Source organism: Perca fluviatilis, chromosome 11 (assembly GCF_010015445.1).
Source record: "Perca fluviatilis chromosome 11, GENO_Pfluv_1.0, whole genome shotgun sequence".
Taxonomy (NCBI): Eukaryota; Metazoa; Chordata; class Actinopteri; order Perciformes; family Percidae; genus Perca; species Perca fluviatilis.
Genome location: NC_053122.1, coordinates 17,492,007 through 17,510,787, shown reverse-complemented (window position 1 = coordinate 17,510,787; position 18,781 = coordinate 17,492,007). Strand labels below are relative to the sequence as shown.

Sequence of the window (18,781 nt, the reverse complement as noted above, 5' to 3'; positions counted from 1 at the left end):
TGGTTGTTTTATCACATTTGGTGTCCTGTCAGATAAGCCATAAATATGACATTATTATGAGGTCATGGTAATTAGAAATATCAGTGGAAGATCTGTATGAACTCCCCAGAACCCCACTTACATTAAAAATAGGTTATCTGTCTGTTCTTTCACTCCTCGGATTGAATCACAGCCTACATCCGATGATCTAACCAATTAGTGGCTTCAGTTGATTAATTGAGTGCCACAGTAAGACAATAAAACAGCAGACACTGGAGCCTCTGGAGGATGTTTTAATGGTTGGTGCACAACCTCATGTACAGGTACATTTAGCAACCATCTCATGAGGTCAGCCAAAGGTTGACAGCGCTTGACCTTATCTATTTTTGAAAGGATGGGCGATTTATCTGGGGTCTTCCGGCAGCCTCCCTAGCTGTTTCTCACTCTGCTTTACGGTGGCATTAAAGCCTTGTCCTCCTGTTGGTGTTGCTCCAATCAGACTGCAGTCTTTGCCAACGGCACGGCTGGGAGTTGGCGGTTAGCCCGATTTCCTATGCTCCGTGTTTCTCTCTGTTGTGACAGAGCACAAGGTGGAGACTGAGGACATGAATGCCAGGAGACTTCTTGTAAGCCGATAGAGCAGCTAGCAGAATGTCATGCTGCAGACCTGATGGCACTGCATTGTTTGCTACCATGGTTACCATGAATGCTGAGAGGGGATAATTAAATGATAATACACATTTGTGTCTATTCCTGTCATATGCATAATGATACTGCAACAAGGCTATCCACCAAAAAGTCAGATCCATTTAGCCTTTTTTTTTTGGGCTTTGCAATTATACTTGCATCACAAATGTATTTAAATAGACACTGTATCAATCATGATAAAATGTCTGTTTAAATGTATTTATGGTTTTAAAAAAATTACATTTCTGGAAAAATTGACAGCAGTAATGCATATGAACAGCTGGTAAGAGTGATGAGGTGAAGAATGTAGAATGAAGTAATAAAAAAAGACAATTAAGAAGACGAAAATAGATATAAACAATACAAGTTTTAAAGCATGCAAAAAGACTTTGCAAGTTGTCTCAACAAGTTTGTTAGGTCACACACTGGTTCTGGATGAAAATCACTGAATCTAAAGAAAACCCCATTTGTTTACAATGAAAACTCCACAGGGTACCTTTAATCTTCAGCGTTCCCAGTGGCGCCAGAGGATGGAATTACAGAACATTGAGAATTCATATCCCCTGTTACCCAGGAGGCAATTATCCCCCATCACACTGGCAGAACAATACAATCAATCACTGTAATTTCATTTGATCCTTTGGTTGCTGCCTGTTTATGCCAACAGAGTAATAAGTTTAATCTTCATCATACGCTTATCGGAGGCATAACAAATAGAGAGGGGCTCTCAAAAAACCTTTGATGAAATGTTATTACACAGAATGAATCATAGAGATAGGTAAAGATTCGCTTTCCAATCTAGTTACTGCCGGGACTTGCACGGTCCCAAAAAGCATTTCATACTCTAATAAAGAGGAGTGAAGAGGAAAGCATAAACAGGGCAGGAAGCTGAATAAGGAGGTCCACATGCCCTCAACACTCACTGTCTTCTCAGATTGACTCAATGGACTTAAAATTGACCTCAAACTCAGATCTCGAAACTCAAATTATCTTGAGCTTAATGATGATACAGTATATACTTATACTTATTACTGTCTATGATATAATGTACTGTACATAATAGAGAATTAAGGTTATGCAATAAACTGAACATTTATGTAGGAGCAAGTTTGTATAACAATTAAGTAATTTGTTTAACCAAAGTGCTTTATTTAATTGGAGAAAAAAAGTCAGTCTACATAATATTTGTTAAAGGAATTAATGATTTTCATATAAAGCCTGTGTTGTGCTTGAGGCGGGTTAGCTAAAATGCATTGTTAGTCTTTGGTGCAAGCCAGAGAGCTCACGCTGTTTGGATATTCAAAAACTAGAATAAGATCCATTATTTAGGGCTAAACGAGGCTCTTGTTTTGATGCAGTACAAATCTAACTGCCGGCAGAGTTTGAACCATAATTAACTCGGGCTGCAAATTAGATGCACTGCTTGTTGTGTGCTAATTGCTGAGGATTTATTGGAGAGAGAGAGAGAGAGAGAGAGAGAGAGAGAGAGAGAGAGAGAGAGAGAGAGAGAGAGAGAGAGAGAGAGAGAGAGAGAGAGAGAGAGAGAGAGAGAGAGAGAGAGAGAGAGAGAGAGAGAGAGAGATTGCTTTGAGAAAAAAATATAATGCGATTAACAGCCAGTTGCCATTGCAGGGGAAAATTCTGGCAACAAGCAAGATTGGCTTCTTTCCAAGTGACGCTGTGAGGCCTTGCCCATGTGTAAGTGTGCATATTTTTTATAATCAATCAGACACATTTAGTGAGATTACAATGCCTTCAGTGGATAATGGCTACTAGTGATGTCTTTGCAGAGAAATATAGTGCTTTTCAATTGCACTTCTTCTGCTTTAGAAGAGCCTTTTTAGATGTGGCTTAAATATCACATTACCACAAATTACCTCCACCAAACTCGATTAAAACACAAAATAACCACAATTCTTTTCCATGCCAGGTTCCAAAACCTGTCGATTACTCTGCCCAACTCTGGTAAGCGATGAAAACAAATGACTGTAGATTGCTAACAGTGACCACAAGTCATTTTTACTCTATTTTATTGATTGTATTGACTGTTCTCATCCTCATGTTCAGAATGATTGATTGCAGTGTAAGTGCAGTAGTTGTTCATGGGTGGTTCAGGTTTGCAGGGCCTATGGAGAGACACCAGGCTGAGGTGGAGCTTCTGGACCGAGGAAGCAGCACCTATCTGGTTCGACACAGGAGTAAAGAGTGCACTGAATATGCCATTAGCATAAAGTACGTGAAATGATTACTTTTTTTCCATTTATTTTTTATAGCAAATCTCTTACAATTTTCATTCACTTCAGTTTACCAAGAACAGTGGAATAAACAAAACACATGCAGTCACCAGCAGTCTTGTGGGCAAAAACTCCTTATCGTGAGAGGCGAGTGGCAAGAATCATTCAAGCAAACAAAATGCCCACATGCAAATAATAGCTCTGTATAACAATTGTGAAGTATCTGAAAACAAACAGCTTATCAAATGTTAAAAGTGGATGGGCCGCAGCAGAAGGAGGTCATGCTGTGTTCCATTCAAGCCAATGAAATACAAGAAGTTATAGTGAATATATAATCATGAAGAATGGAAAAAGTTTGCCTGGTCTGATAAATCACAGTTGATCCTAAAATGTAGATGGTGGGGGACAGAGATAAAGTTTAAAGGGTTGTTTCACCCAAATTGCAAAAAAACACATTTTCTCACTCACCGTCTAGTTGTAGCAAAGCAAATAGTTTTGCCCATGTTTTGAGATATCTGTCTCAGAACTGCATAAATAAAGGAAGAACCAAACACGTTGTTAGATTTCATCATATTCTATTATATAAACATGAATAGATTTAAACCACTGTTCTGTTTGTTAAACTTGGGGCCCATGACATTCAAGGCTTTGCAGGCATCATGTGTATTTATAATTTCAAAAGTTAACAAATAACATTGTTGAAGAAATTGCATTTGGATTTGTTAAATACAGTGCATAATGAGTATTTCAATTATTTTGGTCGTCAGAGGGTGAAAACCATCCGCATTTATGAGAACACAATGAATCGGCCATTGTTGTTTATAGACTCACATTGCTTCAGTCCTTCAATATGGCCCTTGAAAAATGATTTCAGGTTAATATTTACCCTGGATAATTGTCAGACCTGGCTGTGAAGTGTTTGAATTTTGAACAAATTAGTACAGAAGAAATAGTCCCTCAGTAAGGTAAAAAAAAAAGATAAATATCCCCTAACCTGGGCAAAGAGGTAGAGGTAACTGAGAAAAGGTTTTTCTAATTTGAGTATTCACCCTTCCTGTGACAGTTTGTTTGAACCTTACATTAAACCTAAACATTGTTGTAGTTCATTTTAGTTTACCCTGATGGTCGGCTCAGTTCACACATCTCAACTGAATGCAGCATGGGAAGAAGGTTGAATTGGATCTGTTTTACCATCTATCTATATTCTGTGTCTTCTGCTCAGACATATGTTCAAGGAGAGCCTGGTAGCTTTGCATCATACTAGTTGCTGCTCTTTGGCTACCAGTCTTAGAAATACATTTCAAAAGAAGGCCAGCAACGCACTTGAATTGTAGATAAATCATCCATCCCTTTAGGCATCAATAAATGGCTGCTTTATCTGCAAGTTGAGTGCCTTGGTATCTGTCTTTTGAAATACAACACTGGCCATTTAAATAGTGAATATCTTTCAGGCTACATCAAAGCTTGTTCAGTCTTTAAAAGAAAAATGACTATCGAGTCCTCCTGACCTGGCATGACGGCTCCAAGAGATTATAACGATTGAGAGTGCACTCTGAAATAGTGTTTGGACTATTTAGCCAGTGACACACCATTCCAGCCCATTTGGTTTGGTGGACTCATACTGTCCCTCATTCAAAGCTTTGATGTACAGGGCTAGTTTCTGAACACTGCAATCCTAATGGCTTGTCTCACTGCTTAAGATCATTATCAGGATGGCCGTTTGAGATAATGAAGCTTTATAAAGAGAGCTGCTACTAATCAGTGTGTGTGTGTGTGTGTGTGTGTGTGTGTGTGTGTGTGTGTGTGTGTGTGTGTGTGTGTGTGTGTGTGTGTGTGTGTGTGTGTGTGTGTGTGTGTGTGTGTGTGTGTGTGTGTGTGTGTGTGTGTGTGTGGCCTTGGGAGCCTATAGGAAGAAGGAAAAACTCATCAAACATGGCTCATCTGTCCATGTATTACTCGCCCTATATTCATAATATACCTGTTAATTTGCAACATGATCGTATTCTTCTCATCCGTTATATACACTGCAATTGTCTTTACAGCACACCCCCACTGGTGCCTACATGTACTGAACAGTGTGTAGGTATTTTCAAGCCTGAGCTACGATTATCACATGACATTTGATTTTTCTATCTTGGCTTAAGTGAGCGCACTAAATGGTGTCTTCCAGGTAAGAGGTGCTTGGTAGAAACTGGACATAAAAGAATTAACACAGAAAGGAAAAGCAAAATAAGAGAAATTGCCTTTTTCACAGCATACATTTTGACATGTCATAGCAGTAATACCACACAGTGTAATTTATAATATTGATTATTGCTGCACTTTATTTAGCTTTGATAGTTTCAGAGCCCTGCCACGGTGTATGCTGGCTCACTGACAACGCTTAATGATCCATTTAAGTGTCTACTGAACACTTAAATGGAACAAAGCTATCAGTAATGATATTTATTATTCCTGTGCTTTCCCTGCTTTAACTCAATGTTTGCTATGAAAAAGACCCATTATACTGTATATGGCGGTGACAGCCCGAGAGACATCACAGAAAACAATGATGCATTCAATTAAAACATTTTGCTTTGTTGTCTTCTGTTGGCGCACCTTTTGTACCATTTTATGTTAGTACAAAATGGTAATTATTTAGGACATACTGTAGAATTAGTACTGTAGTATGGAAGTGGGTCTTATAGGGCTGTAGTAAGTTCTCCACAATCGGCCAATCACGTCTAGATAGAACAAAAGCTGTTTGTCCACACTACTGAAATGTTTGGCAAAGAAAACATAAAACTTGGATTATAATCATAAATAGTTATTTTGAATAAAAAAGGTATTGCTGTTGATTTTGAAGACTTTTTAGTTTTTTTTAAAAAATACTTTAAATTGCTTTATTTAAAAGATGAATGATTATTACCATACAAAACAATACATTATCCATGCAGAGTTTACAAAGGTTTCATTGGTTCAGACAGTAAAGGGAAAAACAAAGAAATACTTTTAATCATGTCTTTTTCTTGTTAATTCCATGGTAGTCTAGCTATTAATTCCTCTAAAAAGATTTCAAATGAAACAAAGAAAAAAACAACACTGTTTGGTATAAATGCCCACAACTCATGTCCACTACCTGCAAAGAAGGGTCACAAGTACAACACAACACTGGTATACAGTATGAATTCATTTTACAGGGTAAGACTGGGTAATCCCATGATGCTTCTATTATTATCTGATGTGAGTGAATTGGATCTGATTTCCACAGCAGCAAAAACCCAAGGTGTTCTTGTCAAACAAAGTTACTTGGCTCAGCTCAGCGTGGTAACCGACAGTCAGCTCAGACAGACCTCCGTGATGGTTCACCATTGGGACTGCATTGATGTGAAAGCATGTATAGTTGATTAGCAGCCCATGTCTTATTCATCCTCCACAGGTTCAATGATAAAGTCAAGCACATTAAGATTCTGACCAAGGATGGCTGCTTTTACATCGCTGAGAGTCGCCTTTTCAAGACTGTACTGGTAAAGGTTTTTAACTTTCTATGGATTTCTGTGCCCTATAAACTATATATATATATATGTATATGTATATATATATATTTATATATATATGTATATGTATATATATATTTATATATATATGTATATGTATATATATATATATATATGTATATATATATATGTATATATATATGTATATGTATATATATATATTCTCTCTCTCTCTCTTTCTCTTTCCTCTCTCTCTCTCTCTCTTTCCTCTCTCTTTCCTCTCTCCTCTCTCTCTTCTCTCTCTCTCTTTCTCTCTTTCTCTCTCTCTCTCTCTCTTTCTCTCTCTCCCTTTCTCTTTCCTCTCCCTTTCTCTTTCTCTCTTTCTTCTTTCTCCTCTCTCTCTTTCTCTCTCTCTTTCCTCTCTCCTCTCTCTCCTCTTTCCTCTCTCTCTCTCTCTTTCCTCTTTCCTCTCTTTCCTCTCTTTCCTCTCCTCTTTCCTCTCTCTCCCTTTCCTTCCTCTCTTTCTTTTCCTCTTCTCTCTCTCCTCTCTCTTCCTCTCTTTCTCCTCTCTCTCTCTTTCTCCTCTTTTCTCTCTCTCCTCTCTCTCTCTCCTCTCCTCTCTCCTCTCTTTTCCTCTTCTTCTCTTCTCTCTCTCTTTTTTTCCTCCTCCTCTTGTCTCCTCCTGCTCTTGTCTCTCTCTTTTTTCTTTCTCTGTCTTTTTTTCTCTCTCTCTCTTCTGTCTCTTTGTTTTGTCTTGTCTTGTGTCTCTGTGTGTGTGTTGTGTCTCTGTCTTCTCTCTCTTGTGTGTCTTGTTGTGTGTGTTGTGTGTATGTGTATGTATGTGTATGTGTGTATATATGTGTGTATATATGTGTATGTGTATATGTGTGTGTGTATATATATGTATGTTATGTGTGTGTATATATATATATATATATATATGTGTTATATGTGTATATATGTATATATGTATATATATATATATATACACACACCACACACAAAGAAAGCATCTCCTCCCTTACTAACCTGCCCACATGCTTTTATTTCTATACATTTGTACACAATACCATCTAGATTCACCCTGGATTATCATTGATAAGGGTATGTTTTGTTTTATTATGATTGTTTTACACAGGACTTGGTGGAATACTACAAGCAGCACTCTCTGAAGGAGGGTTTCAGCAGTCTTGACACCACTCTGCAGGTCCCCTATAGGGAACTGTCCAATGGAAACATGCCCAATGCCATTACCAAGGCTGGCAGTGGTGAGTCTGCTTCACAAACATCCAGGTTGCCTTCCTGAGACAGTCTGACAGAGGGAAAAGCTACCAGATACAGTTGAAAGTAAAAAGCATTTGTTTTGACCTGTTTGGAGTACTGAAGGGGTGGGTTTAGCTACAACAGCAATTCGAATGAAGATAGGTGAGATGTTTTTCCCTGGGAAGTAGACGTTCTTGTAAAGCCTTTTTGTATGACCAAAACAGTCAATGGTATTTCTCAGGTCATCAAATAGAAACAACAGAACACAACAGTTTGCTGAAGTCAGTAACTCACATGCTATATTTCATTACTACAGACCAGCTAATGTACTGTATGCCCTCACCTCTAAGAACTGTAGAAAAATGTCCCACCTTACATTACAAAATGATCGTGACAGAGCATTTGCTGGGTGATTCGACACTCAAGTTGAAACTGTGTCTTAATAACGGAGGCAGTCCTGACATGCTAGAAATATTTAGCACAGCATAATGAACTAACACGATTCCCTGCAGAACAATGCTGGGTGAAAGAAAGCAGCAGTTTTCCTTGCCCTTTCACTTTTGTTGGTTTATCCTCTTGTCCTTATCACAGTGAAGTCAAATACAACATTTTTAGCACACTACAAACACAAGACTATCTCCATATGACATGGGATGTGGTGTGCATGAAATGTTTGCTATTGTTTTCATTAACTAGCAAGAAGTGCTTAGGCTACTGTAGTTTAGTTCAGTGATGTAAGCTGTCAAACGTTTCAAAAACTAGCTAGCTAGCTAACTTTCTATCTTACTATTAGAGGAGTTAAATACCGATACAGCTACTGTAGCTAACATTATGTGGTGAAAATCTAATCAAGATGGTTTTATACCCGCAATGTACAGTACATCCAGTAAACCAGACTAAGATCTAGCTGATCCAATCCTATATAGATTGCAATGTATTTCATGTGCTTTTGCGCTTTAGATTAAATGTGTTTTTCCTTACCCAGAGAAGATATCCAAATGCAGATGGCATGTTAATACCAAGTGTGAATGGTGTAAAAGAGAGACACAGGGTACAAAGGGAAGATATGGGATTAGAGAGATAGAGGGAAAGCAAAATACAAAGGAGAGAGTGAGACAGACAGGGGGTAAAAGAAATAGAAAGGAGCCTCGGCAGCTCACCAGGCTTGGCAGAGAGGTCCCAGTTAGGGCTCAATGCCCCAGGCAAGCACCAGGAGCCTGCTACTCCAAACGTCACACTCCACACGTTGCTCAGCTCAGAGATGGCTTCACAATTTTCCTGACAGGACATGACATTTCACTTGGGCTGGCAGCTGAGAAAACTGTGTGACAACCGCCTGCTGACACATACCTGGGGGATACCCCAGGTCCAACGGCGCCTGTTTCCACAAAACTGGGAAAAGTTTGAAAATATGATCTGATGTAAAAGAGCATAAAGCAGCTGGAGGTAAACTGTCTTAACTAAAAGAGAGGGTGTATGTGTAAACAAGCACAGCCGCTGCAGCAGACGAACGCTGGAACAAAGTCAAAGATAGCCGTTTGTGTCTGTTTGGATGTAAAATTCTGCTACATCCTTGTCCCTCTGCCTCCTTTAGCAGCGTCGGTCTCTCAGCGCATCAGGCTTCAAAGCAGCTCTGCAAGAGGTGTGTTTGTGCATCGCTGCCATTCACCGTGCTTCCTTCTGTGAGGAAGGCTTGACAGACCTGCCGTTGCCTCAGTACATTCTGGGATAGATTATTATTGCCTTAAGTCGTCCACCCCCATAGACAGACTTAGTGTGGGCACCACGTTCTCTGTCTGGTAAACAGCCTCCGTGAAAAGACAGATGTCATGCCAAAACAAAACACACACACACACACACACACACACACACACACACACACACACATACATACACACACACACACACACAACATGGTTTGACTCTCAAAACAGATATTTCATAGCAAGGAAAACAGAATGCAAGGCTGAGCAAACAATCACAAGATGCAGAACTATTGAGTAATTTGTTCGTGGAAACGCCAGCCAGCATTTTTAATTAGGTCTGAGTGCTTTTCACCTATGTAGGTGTGTGAATGTTAGGGATGGAAAATCATTTTAAATCATTTTGATTTTGTAGTTAAGTATCAGTGTTATCGGGTTGTCTTAAATTAATGATTGTAAGTGAGTTATGCAATATCTGTCAAAATGAGATCTGAAAATTCATTAGAGAAATACTGAAAATATTACAGGTTATTTAGTTTGATCACACTGAACTCTATCAGCTTCTTGTATCAAATCCTAGTGCTATGTCGTTTATGCTAGTATGTACAGTACTTGTTTATTCATATATGTACACATGCCTATGTGACTGTTTATACTGTATGTACTTCCTGCAGTTATGTTTGTTGTTGTTTGTATGCACTCTGGTCAGACAAACAGTTGGCCTGCATTTACTTATCCCTCTGGGGGAGAGAGAAGGAGGAACCATATTGTTGTGATGACAGCAGGTGGTTTTCTCAGTCTGAGGGTCTGCTGGCTCAGTTGGGATTTGATATGGGAACAGAAGTCGTTGGCTCTGCGCACTGCACAGATGTTTATGATGAGACAGGATTCTACAACTCTGGAAAGTTATCACTGCTGCAATCATTTTATCTTTCATCGCAATCATGGCAAGGAGACCTGTAGAAATATAATGTTCACATTTGATTGGCCACTGCAGCGCCTTGCAGGGTGACATTATGTTGCATAGCAGCAAAAGTAGAGCTTGGTTAGACTATTTTCGCTGGAAGACCCATTTTTTCACAGAGCCCTCTGCATTGGCAATGCTGCTGCATCACTGGACTGGCCTCGTTCAAAGGAACGACGAGGCTGTGTTTTTTTTCATGCAGAGTTGGGCCTGGGTCACAGCATTTCAAATCATCCCAAAGGTGATGGATGCGCATGAGGTCAGGGATCTGTGCAGGCCAGACGAGTTCTTCCACATCAAACTTGGAGAAACCATTTCTTTATGGACCTGGCTTTGTGCAAGGGGGCATTGTCATGTTGAAACAGAAAAGGGCCCTCTCCAAACTGTTACCAAACAAATGGAAGTGCAGTATTGTCTGAAATATCAGTGTGTGTTGTAGCATTAAGACTTCCTTCATTGGAACAAAGGAGCATAGCCCAAATAATGAAAAAACGCCCCAAACCAAAGTATGCGAACATGTCCGCACATTTTTGTTTATGTTCATAAGCAAGTTAAGTACGCATGTTAACTACTTAATACCTACCCAGGGCTCCAGACTGCGACCAAATGGTCGCATTTTGCGACCAAAATTTGAGAGTGTGCGACTGAATTTTACATCCAGTTGCACATGTGCGGCCAGTAAATTTGCCCCCTTTTTTTACACGTTAAACGTTGAAATTTCGGTACCTGAGAGCACGTAAGCGCAAGCTTATCTGTCCTCTCTGAAAATTAACAGAGAGCAGAGCTCTGACACAAACACACACACTTGCACACACGCAGAGGTGCAGATGATGAAAACTACGTCGGCTCTGCAGTTTTGTTGAAGTCACAGTGAGTCACGGAAATGCCGATAAAGTGGTTTCAAGTGTGGTTACAGTTTTTCATAACTTCACGCAGACAGCGTTTGCTGCGATATGATATTAATGGCATGCCGAAAGCAGTCGCGGTGCTGTTGACGTTACATTACACTTCCTCAGAGACGAGCAGGCACAGCTGTGGTTTCTATGCCCTGGTGACTGACTGACAGGCTGAGGTTGTAAGGCAAGGCAACTTTATTTCTACAGCACCTTTCAGCAACAAGGCAATTCAAAGTGCTTTACATGAAACATTAAAGAGCAATTAAAAAACGGTCATGATGGAAATAAAACAGGTTAAAAAATAATATACGAATACAATAATAAAACTATATTTTTTTTTTGTTCTTGTCATGACAGCGATGGGGCTGTCAGTTTACCTTATATGTTGCATCTTCAAAAGTGACACTGAATTTGAAACAGCACTTTGTAATTTCTGCATCTATTATCAAAGTATTTATTAGTAATACAGTGGAAATTAGTAGAAATGTGAATATTTGGTTAGCATTTTGATTTACAATGTGTGCCCCTAAATTTTCTGGTTGTGCCCCTAAAATTTTCAGTTGTGAGCCACTGTGCTCCTAGTGAAAAATGTTAGTCTGGAGCACTGCTACCTTCTATTGGTCACAAAAACATGTGCCAGGTGAAATGACAAATTGTCTGATGCTTTAAGTGTTTTGATTCCTCTCTCACTCTCCTCTCCCATCCATCCTTGCTTTTTCCTTGTTCTTTGACTTTGCCAACTTTTCCCCTATCTCCTTTACCCTCTCTCATACTCTCTTTCCGTCAAACCTGTGTTTACTATGCTTATGTTTTCTTTTTGCTCCCACTATGGCCTGAACCCCCCCCCCTCCCCTCGCACCGTTTCTCTGTAGTTCCTCTTGGCGGCTGCAGCTTTGTTCCTCCTTCCTCCTCGCCTTTCTGGTCAGGTACAGGTACATGTTTTCTACTCTGTGTGTCTCTCCCTTGCAGTATGCCCACATTTCCATGTTTCCATAAAGCTTTTCCTGTCTTTGTTAAATAATGTAGTTTAATGATTCCGCTTCATGTCATATTGCTCGGAGCGTACAAGTTGCTGTGGGGGGGGGGACATTCACATCAGCCTTCTGTATTTCCAATTTGGATACATTGTGAATTTCTGCCAGCTCTGATATCTCCCACTAGGTGAAAATAACTGCAGAATTGTCAACAAACCAGTGGCAAAGAGCTGCAAAGCCACAATTGCTGGCATTACTAAAATTCATCAATAACATATCAATTCAGCTAATTAAAAAGAGACAAACACTCTTGTTTAGTGTGGTTTCACTTGTTAATGAGCTGCAACAAATATTGTTACTATTGTAACACAATGAAAATAGCAGCTGCAATGGTTCAGCTTTCTCCAGCATTATATTAGAGTTGGAATCTCCAAATCTCCAAATTGAACCGACATTAATCATCTAGAGATTTGGCGTGTCGCCTATTTTTTACGCATAGCCATCACACATCCAAGTAGTAGTAGGCGATGTGGCCCAGGCGAGGGAAACAGGGAGCCCGGCTCAGCCTGCTGGGAAGCTGCTGAATATACAGCGCGCAGAGCGGCCGGAGAAATCTGTGCAACCACCGGCAAAAGACAACGTGCTCGAGAGACCAAGATCCTGGGCGTTCATCTACCATGTGTCTGTGTACGTTTATTTTCATCATTTGTATGTAGGGTAGTCTCTTGATGCCATTCCGCCTGTTCTCTTAATACATCCACCCTCTCTGCAGGAACCATAGGCTGTAAAAAGAATGGATGTAGCATCTTTTAAAGTAATGCATGGATTTAATTAGTGGAGGTATTTTGCTGGTGGTAACATTATTAGTGTTATAAGTTAGTTGGCAAACTTACAATTTGAGTCGTCAGAGTGACTTTTCCATATAGTCGTATTGATCGATGGTACCACACTGCGGAAGACATGCTTGATTGGGAGCCATGAAGCCCTGCCCCCGCAGCTGCACACAGGTAGCTGTTTTTTTTCCCTTCAACCTTTATTATAAGGTCGCTTAGCTTTATTCACAGTTTGTTAATATTAAACGCTGTTCAAACTGCTCTAAATTCCAAATGCCGAGTACATTCGGTACCCAGCAATACACCCGTCAAGTGTGAAGTAGATCGGATGAACGGTTCTTGAGATATTTAAAAGACAACCGGAGACACACACACACACACACACACACACACACACACACACACACACACACACACACACACACACACACACACACACACACACACACACATAGGGTCCTGCCTTTTCTTATTGGATATTGGATATTATTATTTGACTACAAGGCTAGCAATGGCAGTAACCATGTTAGAATAATGAGTAAATGCTCCCAAGTTAGAAGAGCGGGAGGTTTCCCAATTTTTCTTATTCTGCCAACATGGCATGAATTCAGCACAAAAAGTCTATTAAGATTAATGTGTTTGTATCTGCCTTTGTGTGCATGAGCATATATGCATGCATGTACTGTATGTGTAGGCTTGTCTTTTGTGTTGGCATGGTGGGCCTGTGTGGCCCACCATGAGGGAGTAGATTTATTCCTTTTATCCTGCATATCTTCCCAGTTGTGTCACCTGTTTTTCCACAGATAAGGTAAACAAACCTATGCACACCTGTGTTCACAAGTGATATGAGTCCTGACCTGCATATGTAGGAATACCCTTGTATAACCTGATAAGTGTTACGTTGAACATTAACATTTAATGAACACATCACCATGATAACCCATGACCTGTCATCGTTATTGTCTATCTCATATCTCCTTCATCTGTGACTCTGTGGTTTTGCTTTTACAATTAGTATGACTCAGGCACAGAAGTCAAGGCTCTTTACTGCCTTATCATCCTTACGAAAAAGCCATTGTCATTTCTCTGTTAATAATACCTGATAGAAATGTGTTTCATACGGTTGTAAACCTTATACAAACTACAAAAATCTAAAGAAATACTGTATAATGATAATATACCACTGTATATTAAAGACAGAGAAACTGTATATCCACAGCACCAGAGATAATATAGTATTTGTACATTTGTAGTCAATTGGTTACTCTTGGAACTTAAATAAATCCCTCTGAATCTCTGACATTATTCTCTGAATATTTGTGAAATTAAGTGGAGATGGCGCTCAATAATAAGACAAGATGTCTTTGTCTCAGTGTTTTCTCCCAGGGTGGTGGGTATTGCAGTGGCACGCTATGACTTCTGTTCCAGAGACACACGGGAGCTCTCCCTGCTGCAGGGAGACATTATCAAGATCTATACCAAGATGTCCAATGGGTGGTGGAAGGGAGAGGTCGATGGCAGGGTAGGTCTGCTGTAGGATCCTGTCATTATGGCAAAGTTTTGACACATTTTATTTCATCTTTACCTTGGTGTTTTTGTTCTATCTGTGCTGTTTTGATATACAGTGGCAACTATTGTAAAAACAATTCTCTACACATACATACTACATATTCATACAGATTATTACACATTCAGTTGATTGGACAGTTCTCTCTTGAATATCATGCCTTAAACTGCCATATTGCATCATAATGTTCTGCTATCAGTTAATTTGAATAAAAGTACCGTAATCAATTTCTACCCTCTTAGAGCTTAAATGGAGCAAAGAGTTTCTTTTGTTCTTTTTAAGTCTTCTTGGGAGTTTTATTTTCTGAGCAGTAGAGTTTCAGTGTATATACTGACCTGTCTACAAATATTTTAGTGTTCAAACTAACTAAAGCTCAATCAGAAATTGAGGCATGTGCAGGCCGGCAAAGAGAGTAAGAGTTGACAAGGACTTCATTGTGAGTATGTATATATATAACTGTATCCTGTTTTGTTGCTTCTCAGATGGGCTGGTTCCCCTCTACCTACGTGGAAGAGGAGGACTGAATTTCCGGGATGAATGACATCTATTCGACGTTTGTTCAAAGCTGACCACCTCCAGCGAGCGCCATGCTGCTCAGTCACTCTCTGTGCCCTGCAAGTAAGATCTCTTTGATAAAACCCAGAGTCTCGGACTAAAGAGGAAGTGGTGGTGCCCTCAAAAACCTTACCCTGCCCTCTGACAGACTCTCACACAGAGCAGATGTCAAATCACAGATTCCAGGAGTGTCACGCCATATCTCGCCTCTCTGCGGCCCTGTCTGCCCACGCGGCCCACTGGGAAGTTCATGTGCTGTACCCAGATAACTCTCCCTCCTCCCTTCCTGCTCACCTTGTCTTATTATTGATGACTCCATTGGCTGGTGCGAGACTTGCCTTCACTGTCATCATGTTTCAATACCAGGAAGGCTCAGGCACCCAACTGGAACACAGATCCTGCTGACAGCGCACCGCCCAGGTACCGCACCAAATTGAAATGCAGGATCTTAGGGGCTTTGACTGTTGTTGTAACACTATTGCCCTCTTGACTATTCAGACTTTTGTGTTTAACTTTCTTGTCCAAGACTTTTATTTTTTAACAGTTAAACCACTGGACTAATATAAACTATGTGATATTTAAATGCAATTGCTGAATTGTGATTTGATGCAGTTTGAAAAAAGGATGGAAAGATTTCAGTGCCACAGCGTGAAGGATTGATCTGTCATGCACATGTGGTGTGTTTGCCATCTTAATGACTATTAGTATTGTGGAGCCAAGGGTAATTTGGTCATATCATTACAGGACAGCTGCACGTCTGGGGACAAAGTGATAATTAATAATGTTGTCGTGGAAGGTGTTTAAATACACCAGTGATAAAGCTATGTCTTGAAGCTTGGATTTCTATTCTGTTTTAATTTATTTGTTGTCATTGTTTAGTTGAATAACTACCTCAACTTTAAGAAGTATCTTCATGAGACATTTGATTGATGTCAAAATTTAAAAAGTAGTTTACTTCAAATTCAGATCACGTGTGTGAATATTTTTTACAAGTTCAAATTGTCACATACAAGTTCAGATTTTTTTGTTCTGCAAGTTCTCACATTGTATTCTACAAGCTCTCACCTTTTGCACCACATTTACCTTCATAGGAAACCTCCCTGCCCGTGTGCACATCAAGCGTGTAAAGAGAACAAATGCTCTGTGAAGAGAAAGTACTGACAGTTGCTGATTCTGACGACAGAGAGAATATTGGCGTCATTGGGCAAACATTCCACAATACCCTTTCAGCATATTGTAATTCAAGTGGTCTGAGAGAAAAATAGACTTTCACCCTTTTGGCTCTGTTTTCAGGCTTTAGAAAATCTAGCCCGTGACTTGGCATGAATATGCATTTTTCCCAAATTATCGAATATAGTGAATCATCAAAAGGAAGAAGGAACACACACATAAATAATATTTCATTTTGTTCCCATTCAATGGCACTAAAGGGAAAAAAGAATGCCCAGTTCTTATGTTTGGCTTCATACACGTGAAATCATCAAATAGACAAAGAAAAAGAATTACAAAGCCAAATAAGTTTTAAAAGGCCATGTGTGTGGGCTAGATTGTGTAATTGGAGGGATAGGTATTCACTACGAGCTACTTTTGATCATTCTCTGTTTCACAGATTTTGTGTTTACCTCAACTCTTTTTGGAGTGAAAATTAATGATTCAATGGTGATGTAACACCTGTTCACTGTAGTGCAAAGTAGCACAAGAACGTTGAGTGATGCTGTTTTTCTTCAAACGTTAACACCCCCCTAGCCATGTGTGTGACATCAATATTTAATAAAAGCATACTCTTTGAATTGTACCGTTGAAATTTGATAGGCTATTCTTCCCTCTTCAGACAAATGTGGGCTTTGTGGTTGCATCACAAATCATAGCTGTGTCTGACATAGTTATGGAGGCGCAGTGGAAAACTGGCAGTGCTCAAATTATGGCTAAACAAACAGAACAGAAAAGAGAGACACCAGAAAACAGTTGTGGAACGGGAACATGTAAGCTTAGCGAAGTTCTAAGTTTTCTATCTAAATTTGCATCACTGAAATTGAAAACAACCTCAAGCCCCTTTCACCAGGGGCAAGTTAACATTTGTTGCTTTATAAACACATTTCATGGCTCATTGGCATGTTTAAAAGAACGAAAAGTATTGACTGTATCCAAATAAGTTCTTTATTTACATACATGAATGTGGTAAATATACAAACAGGTTTGTATATTTACGTGTTTTGGGAGAGAATATCATGGTTTACACCATTGCTTCCAGCAATAATACTTTATTATGCTATTTTGTAATTGATAAGTTTTGGAAAAGTTTGTTGGAAAACCGCTTTGGATCCTTTGAACTTTTAGTATGCAGTTAGTTATTGTCAAATCATGTCTGTAACATATGCCTGTACTGGGTTTTGGCATATTTTTCTGCAGTGTTCTGATGCTCTCAACCTATTACGCTGAGCCTGTGTTTGTCAGTTGATGTGCTCTGTCTACGGTTTTATACACATTCATTTTGACAATGCATTTATACGCCACTTTCTCACAATATCAGTATTCTGGTAATGTAAACTCCCTCAGGCTTACTTTCCCCCTACTGCTCTGCAGTCTCTCTTATGACCAAACTCCGCAGAGGGAGAGCTCTGCTGCACTAACAGTAACCCTCCCGTCACAAAGAGGCAGAAAGAATGGCTCCCCTAATACTCTTCTGCTCCTTAATCTGCCTGTTCCTGTCTTAGCCAGATAGATAAAAGGCGACGACGGAGAAGTTGGACAGCAGCCAGAGAGAGAGAGAGAAATGGGTGTACAAGGTTGCATGGAGTAGATAACGTGCAGGGAGAACGGGGATGGTGTTTAGGGGAATGTGTGTGCATCTGAGAGAGGGACAAAAGGCAGACAGAGAGAGCAAAGGAAGCCATGCATCATCTTCATCTGTCTGAATGATCTCCTTAACCCCCAGTCTTTGCCAGTCAGCCCCTCTGGATCTCTATATGGGGGTTAAACAGGGATTTAGCTAAAGCTGAAGCTGCCCTCAAATACGGAGAGCTCTCAGTTCCTCTCAAAAGGCCTCAACTCTCCAAAAGACTTTATCTGTAAGATTTATATTCAACTGCTGACTTGTGACCGTCAACCCCCTTACAAAATCATACAACTACAATACAGAGTTTTTCTGTATTCAGACAAGGTACATAAAACCTGCCATGCACGAGAAAAGAGGAATGTAGAAAAGTATGTCTTGTTGCAAAACTCAGAGAAGCTGTTGTAGCTGACATTTACTATGCAATGTCCACATGATGCAATAAAATTGGGATTTGACTTTATGAAGGGAGACTCAACCAAATACTACTTCTATGCTATTATCTATACCAATAATAAAAAATCCTATTGATTAAAATCTGCAGAAACTTTCTGATTCTTCTCACCTTTATAGTACATATCCATGTCCTGCTCCTAACAATTGTCAACATTGATTTCTTTCAACCATGCAGGCAATCTTTTTCTAACCGTTACCATAACCACAGTGTTTACCCAATCCTAAAGCATTTTGAGGAGGGCAGGAGAGATCATCTAGAAATATATACAGTATTTCTTGATATTGGCAACATGACATGTTTTTGGCGATTTAGGCTCCATCAATGTGAAGCACCCTTCCTAAAATGCAGACCCATAAAGAT

At 39.7% G+C, this 18,781-nt stretch overlaps 1 protein-coding gene across 4 annotated transcripts in view; it reads left to right on the top strand.

The window, feature by feature from the left end:
• LOC120569062 (guanine nucleotide exchange factor VAV3-like) overlaps nucleotides 1-18,501 on the top strand; it is a 49,804-nt gene extending 31,303 nt beyond the window's left edge. For 2 of the 4 annotated variants that reach the window (XM_039816885.1, XM_039816886.1), the window contains exons 21-28: nucleotides 2,299-2,364; nucleotides 2,597-2,631; nucleotides 2,782-2,898; nucleotides 6,319-6,406; nucleotides 7,515-7,644; nucleotides 12,075-12,128; nucleotides 14,383-14,531; nucleotides 15,059-18,501. In XM_039816885.1, coding sequence (XP_039672819.1) covers nucleotides 2,299-2,364; nucleotides 2,597-2,631; nucleotides 2,782-2,898; nucleotides 6,319-6,406; nucleotides 7,515-7,644; nucleotides 12,075-12,128; nucleotides 14,383-14,531; nucleotides 15,059-15,100 — 681 coding nt within the window. In that variant the 3' untranslated portion in view covers nucleotides 15,101-18,501. The remainder of the gene's footprint in view (nucleotides 1-2,298; nucleotides 2,365-2,596; nucleotides 2,632-2,781; nucleotides 2,899-6,318; nucleotides 6,407-7,514; nucleotides 7,645-12,074; nucleotides 12,129-14,382; nucleotides 14,532-15,058) is intronic. The other 2 variants (XM_039816888.1, XM_039816887.1) reach the window with 1 other exon arrangement.
• The last annotated feature ends 280 nt before the right edge of the window (nucleotides 18,502-18,781 follow it).